Source organism: Conger conger, chromosome 4 (assembly GCF_963514075.1).
Source record: "Conger conger chromosome 4, fConCon1.1, whole genome shotgun sequence".
NCBI classification, from domain to species: Eukaryota; Metazoa; Chordata; class Actinopteri; order Anguilliformes; family Congridae; genus Conger; species Conger conger.
Genome location: NC_083763.1, coordinates 9,863,144 through 9,887,770, shown reverse-complemented (window position 1 = coordinate 9,887,770; position 24,627 = coordinate 9,863,144). Strand labels below are relative to the sequence as shown.

Genomic DNA, 24,627 nt, shown 5'->3' with positions numbered 1-24,627 from the left:
GCAGTGTCAGTGCTCAGAAATTTATTTAAATAGTTATGTTTTTTCTATCATTTGCAAACCTGCCATTCACGGTAATGCAATATTTTACCGAAGCTACTGTTTGACAGCTACATTATGTGCCTGTCTCCAAATGTTACCTGTCAATGTGGTGATTAGTCGTGAACACATGAATTATGCAGTTTTTTTTCCCTCTTTACTTTGACTATCCTTCTCTGCTTGATTTAATGTTTCCCAGCTAATAAATTGTTGGTTTTCTTCTTTGTGATAAAATAAATATATTTCTTCAGCCCCTTTGCGATGTTTCATGAAGTATTGCTTAACACACAGTAACGCAAAACCAAGTTTACAACAGGTTTATTTACAGCACCTCAAAAACATTTTAATAATGTCCCTTCAATACACAATGTACACATAAATCGGAACAAAAATATTTAAAAGGCAGGATAAGTCATGCAATACATGTTACATAATGATTTAGACAGAGATATGAGGAATTGCCCTATATTCATGTTTTTTTATGAGCGTTCCAGATTTATTTTTCCATAGTGAAATGGCAACAACATAACTGTATCCAAGAAAATGGTAGAAAAAACCTGAACAAGCTGATTTTATTGAGGATGTTCTGAAGTAAGTTATAGCCTCGTGGAGACCTGCCAGACAGCCGTGGAGGAGACTGGTGCAGAAACATGTGTTAGTGGGGGGATCAACATTGATTAGCCAAACTGTGGCTAGCTCAGGTCCTGCGTGGCAATAGCCTAGCAGCTCTTTTAGCTTATGGCTTGCCTTTGAAATTTTCTATTAGTGAAGACTTGGTGAGAATATCTTGATTATATACATATCGACAGTGCAGTCTATAAGTAATGTATGTTCTTTTGGCTCTGTATTTGAAATGATACAATGGAAGGAAGCGATTGGATACACCTGACTAATCAGAAGCGGCTCATAAGCCAACTGTCCGATTACTTTTGGTCCCATAAAATGGGGGTGCTGGAGTACAGAGTGAAAAGAATGGAAATTATACCACCGTCCAAATACTTACGGACTGTACTGTATGCATTACAGGCGAATAGTATATTTGGGATTGATTAGGCTTGAATAGTGGTCAAGTTTTATGATGAATAAATCCAGAGCCAATACAGCTAAAGCAATCATCAGCCTAAGGAATCACTATCAGGGTATGAATATTTCATATTTCAAATTATGCACAAACCAAAAGCAAGTTGGATCTTCAAGACCAATTCATTGGCCTATAATATAAATTTCACAACTTCATTGTAGTTATAATTACAGACTTAAATTAGACTTGATGAAAAAGCAGAAGAAAACTAGACATTTTCATCTTGAAATATTTTGTTTTAGTCAAACTCGAAAGCAACCCAAAGGTCATATTTTAGTCATTTTCAGGGGAAAATGGGGTAATTGAAGGTCACGAGTTTAACTCAATTTAAATCTTTATTTTTATCTTTTATTATATGTAAAATAAACAAAATGGCCCCATGTCAAGGAGTTTGGCAGGAAATCAGTAATTTATGGAGTTGGAGTAATACCATCTTAATGCATCAGCGAGAACAATTAATTACAGATATAGAACATTATTGGCAAGAAGCAAAGTTATATGTAGCTAAACATTGTTTTACCTGTGCAGTACATATAGTACCAACATGCAATTTGGAATGCAGAGGTTATTGACCCAATGTTAAAAAATTGTTATCTGTAGATGTATGTACGTTGTAATGTACAGCAACTGATCCAAGTTGCATTTTAATTTTGCAAAGCTCATATGTAGTATAGGTAGCTCAGTTCATTGTGGGATGTAGCCAATGTGATATATGATCCTATAATAAATTAGGCTGCCCCTTTGGACATTTTTGTCAGGGCACTCAAGTCAACATTAACACTACTATTGCACTTCAAGTGACAAAGACACCAACAAAAAACAATATACAGTCAAGTAACCATTATGATTAGTCTAGCTAATTCTCCATGATGCAATTTACAAGATTTCTTTACAGAGAAAATGTAGGATTGAGTTAAAAATGGGATTCAGGGAGCTTCCTGGGGATGGGGGGGAGCAGATTGTTAAGGCAAATGTGTATCCCCTCACAAACTACTTTCAGTCCAGGTCTTCTATAACGCTGCCTCTGTTTAGTCTACTAGTGAGATCCATTTTGTTAAGGAATACTTGTCTTGGCGAAAGCCCTGTTGCACTTTTCTGTCAGTGTAAACGCTGGCTGTCTTCCTGTCGGCACTGTTAACACGTTCTTTTTAAAAAGGGACAGAGATGTATCTCTCCTGGAACTCCCAATTCCATACTCTCTACAAGGTTGTCTAAAAATGTGTCTTTCATTAGCAGAATGACAGATTTCACACTTTTGCATTCACAGAAGTGAATGTGCTGTTAGACACGTTTCAACATGGAGCTCATGTTCTTATTTTCGCGAGGCCTTCAAACTAAAGTACTCTATCCTGTATGGGAAAAATTGTCAAGAATCTGGAATGCTGTGAATATAATGAATACAAATGGTACATTTCATGAACTAGTTGGTAGTTGTGTCTGCTCTAGTGTCAAACTGATCTTTTGACTTAGGCAATGTGATCTTAATGAATCTGTTTTGCTCTGTGCATGATGGGTATGTGCAGGTGATGAGAGCATTGTTTTCTGCGAGATACATGCTCACTAGGTGTCAGGAAAGCTTTCATGTCCAACATCAACAGCTTGTTTGAGGTTGGGATCTCCATCTTTGTTTTGTGTGATATCTTCATCTTCACATTTCTCACTGTACTTTCCCCGTGGACAATATATTTTTTCTGTAGAAAGGGACAAATGAAAGACATAGTAAAAATGTATTGCATGGTAAGATTTTTTCATTATTAATCATGGAACAGGATAGTAAATTAGTTTACTGTGAAATAAATTGTGACAGACAGTAAATTCACTATTAAAAGCCCAGTGCTCCCTTAGTTTCAGTATTTTACATTCAGAGGAACTTGTAGCTTACCAAACAGTAATTCTACTGAGGAATCCGTGTCCTGGTTTGAGTTCTCCTTCTGCTGGTGGTACTGGTCCTACGAGACTGGGTCCGGCTCTGCTGGCCTGAAGGGTAGGCTACCACTCGGGGCTCCCCTCTCCCGACCTGCACCCCTCCTGCCTCTCTCATGTCCTGGGCCACCTGGGCCAGAGTTTGGCCAGGGTTGGTCTGCAGGCGCTGGAAAAGGCTCTCCCGTGTCACAGTCCTCTCTGGGCAGGCGAAAGTCAACGCCACCCCAGCATCAGCCTTCATCTCCCGGGAGAATCCATCGGAGGTACCGTCGAAGCAACGCCCGATTGCGATCTCCTTGGCCACCCGAGGGTTCTGGTCCGTGACCGTGTAGATGCCGTAGTTGTGCCCGAGCGGGTCGACAGGGGCCAGCATGTTGAAGGCAAAGCTCTCATTGTTCTGCATGACGGGAGGGTGCTTGGTGAGGTACTCCTGCAAGAGGCCGTTGATGCCCACTCGTCGGCAGTTGCCCTGGGGGAGGACCGCGATGAGCGACCTGTCAACGATGTCTTGGTCGAAAAGCATTCCGCTGCACTTGAATTCCAGGCACGCGGAGGAGATGTTAGCCACATGCATGTCTCGGGTGCTGCGGATATCCCTGAGGCCGTAGAGCTCGCCCCTCGTGGCAGGGTGAGAGCCACCAAAGTTACGGGACCTCACCATGACCTCGTTGGGCCCGTTAATCTTCACCTTGATGTAACAGGCTCGGAATTCCTGGGGGTTCGGCCACCAGGCGAGGTAGTCGCCGGTCCACGTCGTCAGGTCACTCTCCTCGAACGGGACCACGTTGTACTCGTACTTGTCCTTCTCCACGCGAAAGAAGCGGAAGTGATTGGCGTCGATGGGTGCATTTTCGCAAGCTATCAAACCCTGATAGGGGTATATCGGCCCGTTCGTTTCATCAAAATTGTTCTGATTAGGCTTGGGCAAATTTATTTTGAAGGCGGTTTTCTTGAGAGCTGGATCCTCGTGGTCTGACCGCCGGTATTCTATCTTGTTCAGACATGGCTGGGATACTCCAATGATATTGGGATTCATTTTAGGGGCTGAGGGAGCTGCTTCTAGTTCTTCCCCTCCCATTATGGCTGTAACATAAGCCGTATAAGCATCGGGCCTTATAGGATCACAGAAGGCAGGCAGGCAGGCTCCATTGGGTCCGGTCAACACACTATCAAAACGGCCCCATGCCCTTGGATTGGCAGAGTATCCAGGCTTGGGCTCCAGGTTGATAAGGTTTATGACGACTCCCTCAAGCTGCTCGTTGGGCAGAAACTTGTCGCTCATGTATGCCCGCACCTTGACATAGCAGCGGCGGTTTTCTGGCACGTCCAGGTTGAACAGTCTGCGCTCCCGGATTTCCATATTCCCGATGAGGAAAGTGCGCTCCTCCCGCTTGCTTCTCCCATTCCCCTCACCGGTGGCCTGAGTGGACTGGAAGTCGCTCTCTTCTTCCCAGATTCCTGTTTCCGGGTTCAAGGACCATAGCTTCATATTGGAAATGTGCTGTGGCATTTTGACGTGCTCTGTGTCCAGAAGCACCTGTACGGAGCCAGCCCCGAGGGCCTCCTGGTTGCTTTCGTCTCTGAAGTCAACAGAAAACATCCCATAGGTCCGGAGAGGAAACATGTCTCCTTCATTGTTGACAAAGTTGAGGTCTCCTGGTGCGGCAGGGGCAGTGGTGATATTCCTGGGGTCAATGAAGGTAACACTGGCTTTCACAGTGCCCTCATAAACCTCCCCGTTGTTCTTGTGAAAAGAATTTGGAGGTATAACTATCTGGCCGATAGGATCCTCGTCTTTGATCTCTCCCAGGTAGATTGTGTTGGTCTCCGTCGAGTTGATGTCGACCGGTTCCTTTTTCCGCATCACCTTCACATCGTGGTAGACAGCACCCCCCTTCCTATCGAAGATGAAAACCTTGATGGTGTCGATGAACTTCTCCAGCCGGTCCACAAAGTTCACCACCAGCCTCTCCGTATCGGGAGACACCTGGACGGTGAAGCTTCCCTGGTACCCGGTGGTGCCCACTCTCTCCTTCCCGATGTAGATGTGCCCAAAGCGTAGGGGTTCCCCGTTGTCCGCGGCGACTACCCGGCCCCGCACCAGAACCTTGGGCTCCACGCATTTCTGGCAGCCGCATTCGACAATGGCGCGGATCGGCAGGACGTAGCTGCCGCAGTTGATCTCCCGGGTTTCCAAGCGCTTCACTCCACAGCAATAGCTGCCCCCATCCCTACAGCGGAGGTCAAAGTCCAGAGATCCCACACACTTGTTATGGGGGCAACTCCCGGCGTCATAGAACATGGAGTTAGTTCCCGGTTGCACACAGTCTATTGGCAGCTTGATTAGGTGGCTTTCAGGAGTGGATACGCAGGCGGGTGTGCCTTTAGCTACAAGACATAAAATACAGACGGCGTTAATGTTGTCGGCTTGTACTTGATTTTAGTCCCTAGTTTAGTTTGCTTCAAACTTTCTACCTAAATCATGAAAAGTAGTACATGTAGACATGCACTTCGGCTTAACGTCATAGCTCTTGTGGTGTGTCAGGTGGTTAACAGCTATGAGAATTGCTCTTGTGAACATCTGCAAACTGTCATTAAATTCAAATTAAACTGCAAACGACATTTCTAGCAAGTCATAATTCTTTTTTTACCAAAATGGTTTTAAGTGCCAGGTTTCACAAGCCCAGCCAACAGTCAGTAAAAATATTACTTTCATACAACAACATATTCCAGAAGCTGTTTCTTGTAGGACCACTGCGTTTTTCCTTTGAATTAAAGCTGCCCTTCATTGATCTATTTGGAGGGCTATTCACTGAACCCACTATATTTGTGAATCCAAGAAGACATTTTCAGTGGTGAAAAGCTTGTGTTTATTTGATCCACTTAAATGTTCCAAATACTTGAATAAAAAAATCTCCCTGTGCTAAATGACTGAAAATGTTTAGCCAAAATCCAGGGAAATTAGTGCCAAGGCACTCTCACTTGACCTATGTCATGACAGCAATTTCCAACACGCACTACTTTTAAAAATGGTACTGTACCATACATGGATTCACTTCAGACAAAATATGCTCACCGCTTGGCAGGAAAGTGAAGTGGGTTGCTGAGGATTCAAACATTTTTCTGGAACACAACACCTTGCCAAGGTTCATTTATTACCTTTCAGTCAAATATGTGCACAACAAAATTGTCTTATAATCGCTTAAATGTTTTCCATAGAGTTGAAATTTTCAAAGCTAGCCAATAAATCTTCAGAAAAGAGGTCAAATAAAATGAAGTGGCCCATTGAGAGGGCAAACAAATGTTGAGCTTGTTTGACCCATGCACAGCTAAGAAGACATGCCCCTCAAAATGGCCACTGACTTCTAAACTGTTGTGAGTCTCACTTTATAAGCGTGCTCAAAATCTTGTGGTGATATACTACTGTTCCAGTAGTCTCTACTGCTTAGTCTAGAAGAAAGGTATACAGAATGGCAGGAATGCACAATCTGTATTCACTTAGAACAATCCTGTGTGTGTGTGTGTGTGTGTGTGTGTGTGTGTGTGTGTGTGTGTTTGTGTTTGTGTGTGTGTGTGTGTCTGTGTGTGTGTGTGTGTGTGCTACGTCTGTTTAACTTTAGTCACACCCCAAACACAGCGATGGTAATGTTACCCATGTTGGTAATGTGTCTTAACTTCTGCTATGGAATGATTATTGGCGGGAGGGGAAAAAACAATACAATATTCTCTTTTAGTGTATTGCATAAGTGAGCTCACTCGCATCCCAGGAGGGAACTGGAGAGAAAGAATAACAATTCATATCAATAAATTTCCTTTTTTTTTTTCAGTATAGCAATTCCATGTATGACATCACGGTTTAGTTTTCAGTCCAATAATCACAACATTTTCCCAAAATAAACAGATTATTGCTGACGGAGGGAAGAACCTAATCATCACAAGTGCAACTACTGTACAGTACTGTATTCGTTTAAAAACAATGTTTTCCTGTTCCACGAGTGCATATGATACCATCTTAAATCATACTCCTCCGAGAATAACTGTCTGTGGCACGGACATTTAAAATACAAAGAAAAGAATGACCCAGAACCCATACAGTATAGCGGTTTTAGTAAATCAGGTTCATAATATTCTGCTCAGCATGGCAGAGCCGTTGGCTTCATTCACTGGTGCGTTTTTTTTTCTTTTCTTTTTTCTTATCCTGCTGCGAATCAAAAGCATGGCTGATCCTTCTCGGTAAGCTCTGCGCTGATTACTTTAGCACACTCCTCAGCAGGCCTTTTGGTCAATCTATATATCGACTAACAAGCATCGGGGGATTTCGCGCAGCGTGTATCTATCCCTCGCGGATGTGGGAACGCATACTTGTTTGACTTGACAAAGCAAAACAAGAAGCTGGATTTATTGGGAATGTTGGATTTCACTTCAATGCGCAGAGCCCTAGAGAATGGGGGCTTGTGGTTTTTCGCTGTATCTTGGGTGATCGCTTGGCAAAAACAAGAAAAAAATCTTTGTTTGGAAAAGGTTTGTTTCCAGTAATGTCAAAACACACACACACGCACACACAGACACACAAGCATACACACAAACCTGACTCTTGCTCGCGTTATATATCGAGGTCCTGATTCTTTCTGATCTTATTTTCTTTTCTTCGTGATCTTACTTTCAGAATAACAGACACAGTACATTTGCTATTCTTTATCTTGTTCGATTTAAGGTCCCCTGTGTAACGTCTATATGTGCAGGCATATGATTTAGTCAATGGCAGCAGACCTACCGAGCACAGTCAGGAGAGCTGGGGAGGACTTAATGCTGCCGGCCTGACTAGTGGCTTTGCAGTGGTACTGCCCGGTCTGCCCCGGCGTCAGGTCCCTCAGTGTCAGGTCCTCTGCATACTTGTACACGCTGCGATCCAGCAGAGTGCCGTTGTGATACCTGGAAACGAAATTAGGCGAATCTCACGATCGGATTTATTTCGAGCGAACAAGGCAAGAGGAAGACCACCGCCGGCCCAGCTGCTCGCATTAAAACGCGCAGACGGGCGTATCTGTCTTTTTCATGTGGCGTGTTTATTTCTCACCAGAGGCAAATTAGTTATTAATAAGCCAAAAAGGGAAATAGATCAAGTGATAAACCGGATGTAACGTTAAGCTGCTTTACGGTCGAGTGCCTGACCGTGTTTATGTTTAGCTTGCGGATTACGCTCTGGCAAGCGCACGACCGTAGATTTGCACAGCCTCACCAGTAGTATTTGTCTGGTGCGGGCGTCCCGGTGGCTTTGCAGCACAGTGTGGCACGCTGCCCTTCGTAGCGCACTTTGTCCTCTGGGTGTTTCTCCATGTACGGCTTCTCTGTAGAGCAAAGGACCACACAATGATAAATCCTCACAATGATAAAAAAATAAATTAAAAAAACCCACAGCACTGCTCTGCTTAAGGCCTTTAAGGTGTGAGGTCTGAGATTTGAATGTTGTTTAACTGAAAGGGTTAACTGCTGTGAACTATGCCACTGAGGCATCAGATTATGTAAAACCCAAGACCTAATCATGCGCATAATTTTAACTTGTCTTCGGGACTTATTAAACATTGCCGTCTTGGGATTTAATTGCAAACCCCTGGCCTCTGTATTCTTGCTTTAACTGCTTCAGGAATCCTTGAAAAAATACAGCCTTTTATCTCTCCAGTGGCCGCTTGTATTACGTTCGGCTTCCCGCAGTCTGGACAGTGCGTATGAATGTCTGCATAGGCCGACCTCGGCGGTGATATCATGAGAAGCGGAAGCTCTCCTCTGGGTCTCACCGGATGACATCATGACCGCCTGGACCCAGGACGTTCCGGTGCTGTTGCTGGACGTTGGCATGGTGACGGGGGCGAACTTCTCCCTCTGGAAGGTGACGAGGGTGGGAGCGCGGGAGCAGACCCCCGGGACGGTGAAGAGGCCGCGGGCGTCCGTGCGGGCGCGGACGAGCTCGTCCTGGCCGTCCAGCGTGATTCGGGCCCCGGACACGGGGACGCCGGTGGAGCCCTTCACCTCCCCGCGCAGCACGTGGCCCTCACACACACAGCGGCTGCAGTCACTGCTGGGCCGGCCCTCTGAGCACACGCGCTGGCACGCCGCTACACACACACACACACACACACACACACACACACAGATACACACACACACACACACACACATACACACACACACACAGACACACAGACACACACACACACACACACACACACAGATACACACACACACACACACACAGAGACACGCACAGAGACACACACACACACAGATACACACACACACACACAGAGACACGCACACACACACAGACATATACACGCACAGAGACACACACACAGAGACACACACACACACAGACACGCACAGACATACGCGTACACACACACACACACAGAGACACGCACAGAGACACACACACATATACACACACACACACAGATACACGCACAGAGACACACACACACAGATACACGCACAGAGACACACACACACATATACACACACACACACACACACACACAGATACACGCACACACACAGAGACATACACACACAGACACACACATACACGCACACACACACAGACATACGCACACACACATACACAAACACACAGAGATACATGTACACACACATACACACACAGAAACACACACACACACAGATACGCACACACACACAGACACAAACACACACATGTGCACACACAAAGCATTTTCTTATTCATTGGCATGTACTACATCAGCGATATACAACTGGCAACCCAAGATGCTCATGAATTACTCTTGGTTTCCTTGCACTTAAATAATTGAAGTATAAAAAAATATGATTGTTAATATGCATGCAGAATTGTGATATCTAGGTCGACATCTGTACACGTAGCTCCAACCAGGGACAGAACAATAAACAAAATACATTAATATTATAAGATGTTCTTTGTATCCATATACCCGTATGACGATCCATACTCTACATTGCTTCACAAATGCCTTATGTTTTCCTCATGGCTTGTGTGTCACAAATTACTTATTGCACCGTAGTTTTAAATAATCTAGTACTCATCAATGAGTAATTGAAGCTACCTATCAGCTATCAGCTATCAGCCTCATGGTCGTCACTAGTGGGGTGAAAGGTGGTGATGATTCTAGGGGCTCACAGCTGGAGAGGGCCCTCAAGAATTCCAGTAGGATGGGGCCCCAGAATCGCTATCTATGTGTGTCCCTGATCAGACCTCCACAGATGCAGGGAGTGTACAGCCAGGATGCGGGGAGTGTACAGCCATGATCGAGATTCTGTGATCTGTGTGCTAGCTGGCGGACCGTACCTGGACACGGGGCTTTCCCACACTTCTGAAGCTCCACGGGACGTCCCGGGCAGTGCACGGTGACGGAGGTTTTCTGGCAGGTTCTTCTCCTCACCCTTCGCCCCCTGCCACAGGTCACCGAGCAGGTGGTCCACGGGCCCCAAGGGCTCCAGTCGGCTTCAGGGTGAACAGGAAAGAGGGGATGAGTGGGTTTGAGGGGAACACAACTTCAGAGAGCAAACCCCACGGGACAGAACTTCAGAGACCAAACCCCAGTTCAGTGTTTCTCAGGCCAGGAAGGGCTCTGTTTCGGGCCTCTGACAGTCTGTTTGAAGGGCGTAATAATAATATAATGGAAAATAACTTGTTATTCAGCTGCTGCTTTCATCCAGAGCAATTTACAGTTGATTACTGTAAGCAGGGGACAATCCCTCCTGGAGCAATGCAAGGTTGAGGGCCTTGCTCAAGGGCCCAACAGCTGTGCAGATCTTTTTGTGGCTACACCTGGACTTGAACCACAAACCTTCCAGGTCTTCATCATGTACCTTAGCCACAACGCTAAAGCTGGCCCCCAATATTATTAAAATAGTATGAAGGGGAATTTCGCCTCAACCACTACCAAGGTGTAGCACCACCTGGGGGATGCACGGCAGCCATTTTGTGCCAGAATGCTCACTACACCTCAGCTGTCAGTTATGTTCACCTGAGCATTCTGGGTAGAGGTTTGCCCTGGCAGCCAGTTTTGATCAAAGCCCTGATCCCCGTTGCTGCGCCACATCAGCGGTGTGTGCGATATGCCGGCTAATTAAGAGCGTGCCGCAGTCAACAGTCGCTGCGGAAGAAGGAATAATCACGCTCCCCGACTGCCTTTCATGTGTGAACACGAAAACTGCCAGCGCACGAGTCGCTGGAATTTGTAATGTCTTCCTGCTGCACTCTTGTAAATCTCTCGTGCAGGTTTCAAATTTAAACGGACGTGTAATTTCATTTCTGGAAGCTTTAAGGTCAGGTCTACACCTCTGCAAGACCGGGATCAAGCCACAGTGGACTGGTTCTGGATCAGAATGACATTTTTCCACTGCGAATTGTTGGAGCTGTAATTACAGTGTAGACAGGCCGATGTTAGATGTGTTGTCGAAAGACGATAGATAGGTTATGATGATAGGATTTCTGTCCAATGAGATTTCAGTGCAAAATGTTTCAATATTTATATGCAACATGAAGTGAAACAAAATGTGCATTGCTATGATTTAACATGAGTGCCTGGCCTGGAAGTCATGCCAGATCACATCATTCTGGTCAACAACATAGGCCTCTGGCACGTACCACAACCGACTAGCTAGCCTGATTGCAATGTATTAAATATCTCTATTTAAATTTCTATGGCCAAAATAACATTGCCAGCAAACTGTAATAATACAGTTTTAAATCTGGCTAGTTAATTAAATATGATGTCATAGGTCCTCCAGATGAACTTAGCTTACTTCTCAGTACGGATTTTCTTTCAGTAGTTTTTAAGGTACTTCTAGTGCTGTACACTTGATAGCAGTGCCCCCCCCCCTTTTTAAATGTACTGTTTTATGATATGAATAGCATAAACTAGAATAGCAAAACTACAGTTGAGAACTTGCTGCTGGTGTAATATGAGTTATACTGTTCTCAGAGCTCTGCCCAACCGTCCTCACATTGAGGACTTTCCAGAAGGGAGAGTAAATGGTAAATGGTTGGCATTTTTATAGCGCCTTTATCCAAAGCGCTGTACAATTGATGCTTCTCATTCACCTATTCATACACACACTCACACACCGACGGTGATTGGCCATGCAAGGCGCCAACCAGCTCGTCGGGAACATTTTTTATTTTTATTTTATTTTATTTTATTTTTTAACGGCGTTACCTCGACAGGGAGGGGAGGCGCACTCGCGCCTCTCGATCTGAGGGCCCTCGCAGGGCGGGGAGAGGAGCCGGGTCTGGGGCTGCTTGCTCACGCACGTCCGCTCCCGCACCTGGATGCCCACGTCACTGCAGGCCGTGGTCGAGCAGCTGCTCCAGGCCGTCCAGTCCGTCCAGTAGGCCTGCACTGGAGACACGCCGACGAGGAGAGGTCAGCCTAACCTTTCATAGAGCCCCGAATGGTGAACGGTAAACGGTTGGCATTTATATAGCGCCTTTATCCAAGGTGCTGTACAATTGATGCTTCCCTTTCGCCCATTGATACACGCACTCGCGCACCAACGGCGATTGGCTGCCATGCAAGGCACCGACCGGCTCGTCAGGAGCATTTGGGGGGTTAGGTGTCTTGCTAAGGGACACTTCGATACACCCAGGGCAGGATCGCCTATGCAGGCCAGTCTAGGGCCAGCATTCCCTTGTTCGTATCCTAACCTTATCCATTATGAGGTTAAAATTGACTTTGGTATCTTGCTGTAAAATCCAGCTATGCCAGCTTGACCTATTTGAAAATTGAGCTGGTTAACCTGCTCATAAAATGGTAAGGCTGGGTATGAGCTGGTCAACCAGCATGGCCAAGCTGATCATAAAGCTGGTCTAGCTGGGTATGAGCTGGTTATGAATGCTTCCTAAATGCTGGTCAATCGTCCTTCCCCTCTCCCCACCTGACAAACTCCTCCACTCTTACAGCTTCTACAAAAGGATATGAAGAATATAAATCATGCTCCATTACAGGAGGGTGAGAACATGCATCAGACAGTGATGTTTCTGCTTTGTCTCCTGCTTTGGCTGCCAATTGCCAGGCCAGGTGTGCGCTGCACGTCAGTGGTTGGAGAAAGTTTTCCCTCTACACTGCAAAGTGCTTCAAGATTATGAGATAAAACGGGCTGTATAAGTCCAAGCCAACAACGTTCTTTTTCTAAAAGGAGCGCAGACAGTCTGCCCTTTCAAATATAATATTTTTTTTACTTTATTTATACAGAAAGCAGCAAGTGCCACAGGGGATCAAATACCGAACCACATGCCTGGATTCATCTATGTCAGCAGGGCCATCCAACCTTCTTCCTGTAGGTGTTCACTCCAACCCTAACAAAGCGCACCTCATTCAACAGCTAGATATTTTGCTGAGCAGTTAATTAGAATTTGTATGTGCCAAATTAGGATTGAAATGAAAACCTTCATGGCGGTTGAAACAGGGTCGGGCAGCCCGGGAACACTGGTTCAAAGACGGCCGCCTTTTGGACTGTAAAATCCAGTTTTGCCGGCTTGAACAGCTCGTAAATTAAACTGGTCAAGCTGCTCGTAAACTGGTCGAGCTGGATATGAGCTGGTCAACCAGCTAGTGCTGGTAGCCTGTCTGAGCTAGCTGTTTCAGAATATAGCTTATGCTGGTCAAACCACGTCCAGCTGTGAGCTGGTCTTTACTGGTTAACCAGCCAAACCATGTTGAGCTGTGAGCTGGTCTGAACTGGTCAACCAGCCAAACCATGTTGAGCTGTGAGCTGGTCTGAACTGGTCAACCAGCCAAACCATGTTGAGCTGTGAGCTGGTCTGAACTGGTCAACCAGCCAAACCATGATGAGCTGTGAGCTGGTCTGAACTGGTCAACCAGCCAAACCATGTTGAGCTGTGAGCTGGTCTGAACTGGTCAACCAGCCAAACCATGTTGAGCTGTGAGCTGGTCTGACCCGGTCGACCAGCCAAACCATTTCCAGCCGGGAGCTGGTCTGTACTGTTCAACCAGCTACCAGCTGGGTTTCCAAACCCAGTTTTTTTGTTTACCTGGCGGGCACTGGAAGCGGACGTGGTAGTTGGAGCAGAGCCGGCCGTACGGCTGCTCCTTGTTGATGCACCAGAAGCCCTTCTCCAGGCTGGAGTGCACCACCTCGCCGGTGTCCGCGGCGGACACCCAGTCAGTGGTGCGCGCTTCCATGGCGACGGGCCGCGTGCACACCCTCTCGCGGTAGTAGAAGCGGATGGCCTCCAGCCTCTCGTAGTCGCCGTTCCCCCCGGGGTGGTCGATGTTGAACCAGGATGTCCACTCGGTCGGCCCTGCGTGAGGAGACACATGGGAGGGTCGGACCCTGGGGGGGGCGCTTTCTCCACGGACTCGGGTGAACATGACCGACAGCTGTGTGGTGTGGTGAGCATTCTGGCGCAAAATGGCTGCTGTGCTTCCCCCGGGTGGGTGCTACACATTGGTAGTGGTTGAATGCTCTTCCACTGCAAGAAAGTCCTGTCTTAACTAATGTTATAGTCTTAATTTGAAACTAAAATCAATTTCTCTCAAGTTGAAAATGTTAGCTTGTTTTAACAAATGTTTGCTCGACAGGGGAAATTTTCTTTCCCCCATTGACAAACCTTGAGTCAAACCACCTCACTTCATTGACAAAATCTTTTGCTTGTCTTGCAGTAAAAGGAATAAGATTTAAAGTCTTAACTATGAGACTAAAGTTCTTGCTGGGAGTAGCTTATTTTGGGGTTTTTACAGATTCCCCCCTGATAGACGCCATTGCGCTCCATGTGCCGCGGGATCAGCGCGTTTCCAGGGAAACACCGCGTGGCAGCTCAGTGGCGGTGTGCCTCGTATTTTTCCACAGAAATATTGGTCGCGTCATTTAAAGGACGCTCCAGGGAAGTGTCACGGGGAAATTGTGGAGATTTATGAGAGGAAGCTGTTGTCACCGGGACAGCGCAAACCTGCACCCAGTGACCCTCTCTGCTGAATTAAAAAGCACTTTTTAAATAATGTTTAAATAAATATCATTTCAACCTTTCATACTCCCATTTTGAGCCACAGTCCCTGCACTTAAAAGCCTTATTGTCTCGTTACCCAGTAGTGATTGGGAAAGTTATCTTGATTATTCCTTAAATAAGACCATATGCACTGTAAGGACAGGGCCAAACTCCAGGCTAAATTAGGCTAAATTCCCTCATTGTTTTTATGGGTTTTATTTGTACATGTTTTTTTGCAGTGGGTTTAATGGACATTCCGAATGGATTCTTTCATGATGTTTTTCCTCCTGATTACGATCAGTCTGAGAACCGGTAAATGAGCAGTCGGAACAGGAGGGAGGTCGTCTGGAGCACTGCAAGGGGAGACCGTGGCCCACAGAGCAGCAGTCAGACAGTCACCTGTGGTCTGGGACCCCAGCACCGTGTTGTAGGCCTGTTTCCTGTTCCTGCCCCTCTGGCTCCGCTTTCTGACCTGCGAGTTGCTCCAGACGGGATCTGTGGGAAACGGGGAGGAAGATTCTGGTTAGGAGACAGGGCAGCCATACCTGCACGGCTGCCCTTACAGTGATCTCGAGTGTCTGGCCAGCACCTGACCAGCGGATCTGGTTCCTTGGTATTTAGTGAGGCCTAAATACTGAGGTATAAGCATTAGCAGTGTTGGAGCTACACAGCAGGGCGGCCTAGTCTGCAACACGTTCTCTCTTCAAAACTAGTGTCTGTAGTGAATTTGAGGAGGAATGTCTTGTCGGTCTGGTCCCTGGTTGGGGGTGGGGGGCTGGTTCGGGAGACACCTGATCTCCGTAGCTGCCCCTGGGTGTCTGCGTTCAGTGCGGCATTAGAACATTACCGCCAGTCTAGCCTTTTTACTCTCTCACCGCCCCCGCGTCCAGCACCGTAGCTGAGTCCGTCTGGTCCGGCCACTGCCAGACGCGTCTTAGCCCTCCAAAGACATCTGACTCCCTGACCTCATGCTGTGAGTCCCCCCCCCCCCACCCTCTCCTCCTCCCTGGTCCTGGGGCTGTCTGCTGCTGTGCTGAACAGAGTCCAGTCCTGCACATATGGAAAATCACTGGAGCCTGATTGTATCTGCGGTGCTCTCTTCTCCCTGCCTGGTGCCGGCGCCCTCCCTCTCCTCTGTTTAAAGGTAATCAGGAGCTGAGCTCCACGCTGGAGCATCTCTGAAGGAATGCTGGGGAACGGCAGAGGCCAGGATGCACACGGAGATAGCTGAGCAGAGACAGGTGGAAGTGCTTCGCTGTTCTTTGACAGTGAGCTATGTTCCGCACGGTCGATTACACCCCAGGCTCTCGGAGAGCGTGGGGGCACTGTGTGTGTGTGTGCACCTGTGTGTGTACGCACGTGTGTGTGTGCACGTGTGTGTGTGTGTGTGTGTGTGGGTCTGTGTGCGCACGTGTGTGTGCGTGTGTGTACGTGTGTGTGTGTGCGCACGTGTGTGTGTGTGTGCGTGTGTGTATGCATGTGTACATATGCATTTGTATGCATGTGTGTGTGTGTGTGTCTGTATGCGCACGTGTGTGTGCGAGTGTGTATGCATGTGTGTGCGTATGCATGGGTGTATGTGTGTGTTACTTTATTTCAAATTTGTGTGCCCTTCTTACATAATTCTGCAGCTAGATCTTGAATTATTACGATTATTATGTTTGCCTTTAATTCTCACGTTCATGTACTTTACTTTGCTTTGCTTTCTGAGCTCTTCATAAGTGTAACACACAGTGTTTCTTTACAAGGCTGTCTGGCATCTTGCATCAGGTCCAAACGCTCTTCGCTATGAACACGTCTTCATCGATGTCAATATCCACGGTAACTGAGATGAATCAGCGCTCATGAACCACCCTTTCTAAGTGACTGGGCCAGGATGGCAGTCAAGCCCGACTTCCACTCCTGGAGTTAACTGCCTGGGCTTTGGCGGTGAATCATTAGCCCTGGCGTGTGAGCGGAGAGGGGCGAAACGAGGAGAGCGTTATTTTTCCGCCGCGGCGAGAACATCCTTCTTCCGCGTCGGCGTCGCAGCCCCGTCTCTCTGTTCTTCGTAGACTCGTTAAGGAGCCCCGGAGCCCAGCAGCCCCGGCGTTCGGCCCCCACGCCGATCGATCACACCCGCCGTACGTACGACAGGGAAACGGGGGCTCCAGACAGACAGCTAGACAGTCACTCAACACCCTGCTCACCGCATGAGGTCACCAGTGCCTGAGAAAGCCATTCGGGGCGTCTGGGGGGAGCGCCCGCTGCTTTCTGAGGGGAACTGCGGAGTTTATTGGAAGGAAATGCAAAAACGCCCCGTGCAGACTCTCTCCTTCGTCCCGTTCCGCTAGATTTTACTGCGCTTTGTGGCACTCGTCCCTTTTCCTTCGGTGTGCCAGATTGTTTCTGTATCACTTTTATTGTTTTTCACTGTGTTTGACGCAGCAGGCCATCCCTGTAAATAACACATAAAATTGGGATTCAGCCAATTGAACCATAAAATGAAGGGAGGGAAACCATTTTATGGTTATATATCTCTTGGAACCCTCTTTTATACGCCTTTAGCAGCTCCCGTTGAGATTTTTATGTAATGGGGAGATCAGCGACAGCAATTCATAACTGGTTGCAAGACAGACTGAAAGTTTAATTTGATGGAAAGTAAATCATGAGTAAAGTATTGTGATTAAAAGTGTTTCCTCGGTAACGTCACGATGCACTCAAGCTTGCCCTGCGCAGCCCTCCGACATGCCGTTTCTGTTTTTGCGTTTCTTTTGCCCTAACCTTCACTCGATGAGCATAACACTCACATTCAGCATGAATGATTTTAAACAGTGCTCAGAGCGTGAATTTGCATTAGGTGAATTTCAATTTGCTGTCAGGGTAATTATATATTGAGAAGCAGTAAATCAGAATGATTAAATTAGTGCTAATGGTGTGCAAAGTGGAACGGCGAGAGAGAAGCTTGGTTGGAGACGTTTGGCTATCTTTCTGTGACTCTGCATGACTTATATACAGTGCGTCATGCGCAAATATATACATGTTTTTTTGTTTCGTTTGTGCAGTAATTTGTGTACCCAAGCCAAGAGAGCGCATATAAAAGAAACAATGAACAGACAGCTCACAGGCCTGTTAATGCACACTTAAACTTTTCACTTCAACGTACGAGTGGAGTGGAGACGTGTTTCTGAAATCACTGCCTCGTTTATGTGTACGAGAGCCACTCGTGATGTACATAAAGAGGAAGGCTGCTATGCGACGTATTTAATGCCGCAGACACATCATGTGAAGCACAGACATCAGTCACCCAGCTGCACAGCTCAGAGCTTCCAGGGCTCGACTTTATGGCCTGTATTTCCTTGGCGTTAACACTTCCCTGTTAACACTATTTACGGTCATTTCAGTCCGAGTGACTTTATGTGTGTTTTTATGCGACCAGGGACACGAATGCCTTTTCATTGGCTTTAAAGGGACCGAGTAGGACATCATTAAAAACAGGCAGTGCAGGGAAAGATTGTAAGTGAATTGGTGGCTGGTTAGTGCCGTGCTAAGACTCGATTTCATTGGTCATCCTCGCTGACATGGGGCGACGTGGCTCAGGCAGTAAGAGCAGTCGTCTGGCAGTCGGAAGGTTGCCGGTTCGACTTTACCTGCCTGCCATTTACCATTTACATGGCACCGCCCCTGACCATAGAGGAAATCTCAGCAAGGTTACGAGACGTTAGAAATGACTGCATAGGAGGGGGGGGGGGGCACTTAAATGGTAAATGGCAGGCATTTATATAGCGCCTTTATCCAAAGCCCTGTACAATCGATGCTTCTCCATTCACCCATTCACACACACACTCACTAATGGCGATTGGCTGCCATGCAAGGCCCCGACCAGCTCGTCAGGAGCATTTGGGGGTTAGGTGTCTTGCTTAGGGACACTTTGACACAGCCCGGGCGGGCGATCAAACCAGCAACCCTCCGACTGCCAGACGACCGCTCTTAATGCCTGAGCCACGTCGCCCCGCTTAAAATGATCCAGAGAGCCAGTGTGGCATTCCAACCGAGCAGTGACACATTTGATTTGGTCAGACTTCACCATAAGGTTCATGAATTGGCATTAACTACTGTAATGAATTAATGATGGACAAATACTTCGAATTTGTACTTTCCTCCAAGGTCCTCAACGCACTTGTCCCTGGGTTGGATTTGCACTGTACGTCGCTCTGGGTAAGAGCGTCTGCTAAATAACTGTAACGTAATGTGACGTAAGAAAATACATGAATTAAGCCTGAAATTACCTTTTCATTAGTTAATGCATTTGCTAATAACTAACTAACATATTTGTTCCATGATATTTATACATTGGCAAACCATGGGATGAGTGTATAATTAGTTAACCAATAACAAATACATTAACTGAGTTTTTCATTCCAATATGAAATGGCAATAACTCCTGTACTTCTTAACATGAATTAACGACGTACAGATACATTAACAGTGCTGTACAGAATGACTTCTCAGTAGTAGTTCATTAACAACTACATTAGGTCATGCCAATTCATGGAGCCTTATTGTTAAGTGTTTCCTTTCTACGGTTGAGGCCCCCTGGCATAGCGTGTCAGAAGGCACCATGGAAACAATGAATTATCTTGAACAGAGTACTGTAATCCACAGGACTTAACCCACCCCGTGTTATTTCAGAACATGCTATTTAAGGTGCATGTCCACCATGTCAGGAGGTTCATTGTGATACTGCGAATTTTGTGACCAAATGGTAGCCGAGTTGCTATTCAGTAACAGCGTACACAAGCATAAACAATCTAATAATAACAAGGAGGCTTTTCCCGAAGGAGGCTTTTTAAGTGATTTGTGTACCCTCCAAAGAAATAAAAAGAGCATTCTCATTTCACCCTTTTCGCAGCAGCTAATAAAACACAGAATGAAAAAAATTGAAAAAATAATAATAAGCTTTTACCCACAGTGGGTCTCTTCAGATTAGCCAGATTGCGATGCCAGAATTAGATTGGCAGCAATGCAGTCCTTTCAGAAAGTCTGGCTTATTTGTCTGAATGTAGTTCAAAATGGTCCAGACCCTAACAAGACAAAATGTCAAAACACTTTTCTGCGTTATGTAAGTCTTGGGATAAATGGCGGTTTGCTCAAAGTCACGGTGTTGATTCAGCCATACCGCAGTATGGCAGTTAAGTGCAATAACAGCAGTGTGTTTCATGAGTGTTCAGAGCATCAGAGCAGTCCACCGGCCGTCATTGATTTATTGGGATTTAGGTAACAAGCAGTTATTTATACAAAACATTAAAAAGCCATTCAAGTCGGTCAAGGACCGTGGCAAGCCAATGGGGCCGAATTGTGTCCTCTACACCCCATTAGAGATTAACGAGTCGGAAGATTTTCTCCAAAAAGCGAATGTGTCTTTGTCACATATTTGGAGGCCATTTTGTGAGTCTGGCACAGGTGCTGGGTTAAGAAGAGGCCTGTCTTGTCCGACTCTCTCCAGCGTTGGACTGGCCATTGAGCGACTGTTCCCCTGAGCTTCATGATCATTCTTATCGCATTACAATAGGCACATCTGTCCTCCATTACTGTAGATGCAATTTCGCCTCTGACAATAGCATTAGTGATGGGGACCGGCCCGTGACTCCCTGTGATTAAAGAGAAAAACAGTAGCTTTGGGTGCGTACTGCAATTCTGCTGCTGCTGACGCATTTCTAACTGAAGCGTAGAAAAATAACAATGTATTATACAGTGTGTGGAACACACGGTGTCGGGAATATAGACTGTTGCACGGCAATTTGGATTATGAAATGAAATCGATCCAAGATTTATAGTCTATAGATTATTTTTGGGAATGGAAATTATATGGCGCGATAAGACTTCCCAAGGAACAAGCCTTAGCATTGTGATGCGGGGAATGGGAATAGAGGTATTTCATTTGATTGGTCTTGGTCATCTGATTTTTTGGAGCCTCTGATTTCCGTTTTCAATCTGTCATTATTGCAGTAATGCGTATTGCGCTGGAATGTGTTTGATGGATGCACTCAGATAAGCCCCCGGAGAATTAAGCTCACAGATGAGGCAGATTAAGGGGTGGTTGTGTTTACTTTGGACTGCTGAAATGGCTCCATCACCCACAGAAAGCCCCCATACCACGGCTGCCTGGCACACCAGAGTGAGGCTCATTACAGATTCACCCGGCGGCTCGTCTGGTTATTTAAAACACACACGGCTTTAAAACCTCGACTTAACTCCGACAATGTTAGCTCCCACGTTCCTTTTCGGCGCTGCAAAACATCCAGGAGCAGCTGCCTGCTCAAATTGGGAAATGGATCATAAATTCAAAAGGAGGGAGAGGGAGGGGGGGGGAGACAGAGAGGAAGAGCAGAGAGAGACAGAGAGAGAAGTAGAGAGGAGAGAGAGCCGTTTGTGTTACTGTCACTCACAGGAATGTCCTGAATCCACCACTCTCTGCCTTCACCCGTTAATGAAATGCCCTCGGAACAGCGCCTCAGGTACAAAATGTTATCGCGGTTACTCTCAGACGGGCACCGTTGCTTAAAGTCTCTCACCGGTGACTGACAGTTCAATTTAATTCAGATCTTACAAGTCTTAAGACATATCAAAGGAGGGAGAAGGGGGTGGAGGATGGGGAGATGAGACCCGTGTCTACCGTTTCTCATTCTGTGGTAGCAGTAGGAGGACTGGGGAACAAACTGAATCAGAGAATCTTTAAGGTGTGAGGTCACAAATATGTGGCTAGAATGTTCTTAACTGAAAGTTCTTATGCTAACAAACACTATTGGTAACTGAAAGCAATAAAGTTCTAAAACTTTAGATAAATATATTTTTTAAAGAAACATTCCAAAAACCCTAGGCTGCTCTAAAGAGTTAAACATTCAAATTACTATCCCCTACGGACCAGTGGTGTGTGGCACATTTTCATTGTTTAATTGTACGTTTTTGGAACGGTGACACAATTTGTATTGTTTTGGCTCTGTAGTCCAGTATGTTGGATTTGAAATGATCTATGGGAATATTGTCAGCATTGATTTGAGGGTATTTACATCATTTGCACACCTAGCTCCCCATTTTCAGGGAGCAAAAGTATTTTGGCAATTGGCTGCTTTGGGTGTGTTAAAGTTAAAGTTTTATATATTGCTCGGAAGCAAGAATGGTGAGGTCAGCAATAGCAAACGACCGCAAAAGAGGATTTTAGTGGATGGCTGAAGAATACTTTAAAATACTTTAAAAACCCTTTTTCAACAGAACAGATCCAACCAAATGCCTCAAAACTCATTAGACAGTGCTTCCCTTTGTAGCAGGACAATCACCCCAAACATACTGCATAACGCAGCCTAACAGTCATCCAGAGCCAAAAAGTGCAATGTTTTTGACTGCGTAGCAAAGTGTATCCTCCATCCTGAATCCAACTGAGCGAGCGTTTAATCTGCTGAAGGCACGACTGAAGGCAAAATGCTCCAGAAACACACAGGTACTGAATATGGCTGCAGAACAGGCCAGGCAGATCATCTCCAGGGAAGACACCCAGTGTCTGGTGGCGTCTAGGGGTGGCAGACATCTGGCAGTCATTGAATGCAAAAGATTTGCAACCAAGTATTACACATGATGACTTTTGCTTGCCTAAAATTGGGGCCGATGTATTAAAAGGGCTGTAATTCCTACATGGATCATCAGATATGGATGTATATACCCTCAAATTAAAGCAGATAATTAATGCACGCTAACCTCATATTGACTTTTATTTGAAATCCATTGCGCTGGAGTACAGAAGTAAAACAACAAAAATTGTGTCACAGTTCTAATACTTTTGCAATTAACTGTATTATAAATGGTATTAACAGTAATAATAATATAATGGCTTGTACACTTTGTTGTCTTCTGGAAGGCTAAGTCGACTGGCCTCAATGCATAATTGATACTTATTATGACCATTTGACCCTTGGTATTTACATGGTAAATACACTCAGTGAGCACTTTATTAAGTATTTATTAGGCTTCTACTGCTGTAGCCTATCCACTTAGAGTTATGACGCGTTGTGTGTTCAGAGATGCTCTTCAGCATACCGCTGTTGTAATGTGTGGTTATTTGGATTCCTGTCAGCTTTAACCAGTCTGGCCATTCTCCTCTGCCCTCTCATTAACAACGGGTCTCTGCCCGCAGAACTGTTGCTTTCTGGATTTTTTTGTTTTTGACACCATTCTCACAAATCAGCTATTTCTGAGATACGCAAACCACCCTGTCTGGCACAAACAACCATTTCACGGTCAAAGTCACGAAGACCACATTTCTTGCCCATTCTGACATTTGGTCTGAAAAACATTATTCTTGACCACGTCTACATGCTTTTATGCATTTAGTTGTTGCCATATGATTGGCTGATTAAATATCTGCATTAACAAGCTAGTGTACAGGTCTACCTAAAGAAGTGATCACTGAGTATATATTGGTTATAGAATTATTAACAAAGCTGAACATCTGCTTGTCCCAAAGTATTTTGTCTAAGATAGCTTAGTATTCAGGGACTGCCACACAGTACCTTGTCTACACACACAAACACACACACACACACACACACACACACACACACACACACACACGCACACACATGAGACACATTTTGCAAGGACAATGCGCGTTGCTGATAACTTGTCAACACTGGTGGCCAGCCCTCATGGGATCATCTTCCTGCAGCTGATCTCACTGGCTCCCGGATGATTTATTCACCCACTGAACCTCCCCTGACTGTCTATGGAATTCACATTTGCCAAAGAGACATTTCATTACATAACAGTGCGTTGCCAAGTCAAACAAACATCACCACGTTGCCTTCTATGCAATAACTGCAACTAACTTTCATACATGGATGGATAAGCCTGGATCAAAGACATACTGTACAATTTAGAGATTTTGATATAAGCAAAATAGGATGTGTGAAAAACACAAGTGTAACAGTGCAAGGGCAGCATGTAGTTAACTACCATTTCTTTGGTCTTATATCTGAGGCTTGTCACTCAATAGCTTTAAGATGCTCATATTGTGATTATACCACGATATAGCAGCACCTTAAGGATGCATAAAGAGACTGTCACAATGTCTGCTTAATGGCCCCTTCAAAATGACAGTCGTGTCAATTGACATTATTATTGCAGGGCTTGAATCCGTTTGAACCTCAGAACCGTCAGACATTTGTGTGGCTGTCTTCTCATTCAATTTAAATGGGTGAAATGGTCTGACAGCCTTTCCTCTTTTTGAAACAGATAACTGTTTTATTTTTACTATACTGTTTATAAATTTATCATTCATGAGTTATCATAAGTTTATCATTACAGGTTAAATGAGCGTAATTGCAGTTCTAACATACCATCTCTCACTCACAGACACACACGCCCTCACAGAGACAGAGAGACAGATGGAAATAAAGACAGAGAGAAAGAGAGCGAGCGAGAAAGTGAGGGAGACAGAAATCAGTAGTCCTTACCTTGTGCTAGGGCCACTGCGAGCAGGATAGGCAGACAAAGTGCCACCTTCTTAAAGTCCCACATGGTCTCAGTCTTTGAGTGTTCCCGCGATGTGTAT

General features: G+C 45.7%; 1 protein-coding gene across 1 annotated transcript; it reads right to left on the bottom strand.

Moving 5' to 3' along the window:
* Positions 1-397: 397 nt before the first annotated feature.
* cilp2 (cartilage intermediate layer protein 2) lies at positions 398-24,593 on the bottom strand. The gene is made up of 10 exons (XM_061237794.1): positions 24,530-24,593; positions 15,444-15,539; positions 14,091-14,360; positions 12,256-12,438; positions 10,380-10,535; positions 8,836-9,153; positions 8,280-8,388; positions 7,815-7,972; positions 3,000-5,428; positions 398-2,808 (listed from the first exon to the last, which is right to left on the bottom strand). The coding sequence occupies exons 1-9, from the start codon at positions 24,591-24,593 to the stop codon at positions 3,012-3,014; spliced, it is 3,771 nt and encodes a 1,256-aa protein (XP_061093778.1). The 3' UTR covers positions 398-2,808; positions 3,000-3,011.
* Positions 24,594-24,627: the final 34 nt, after the last annotated feature.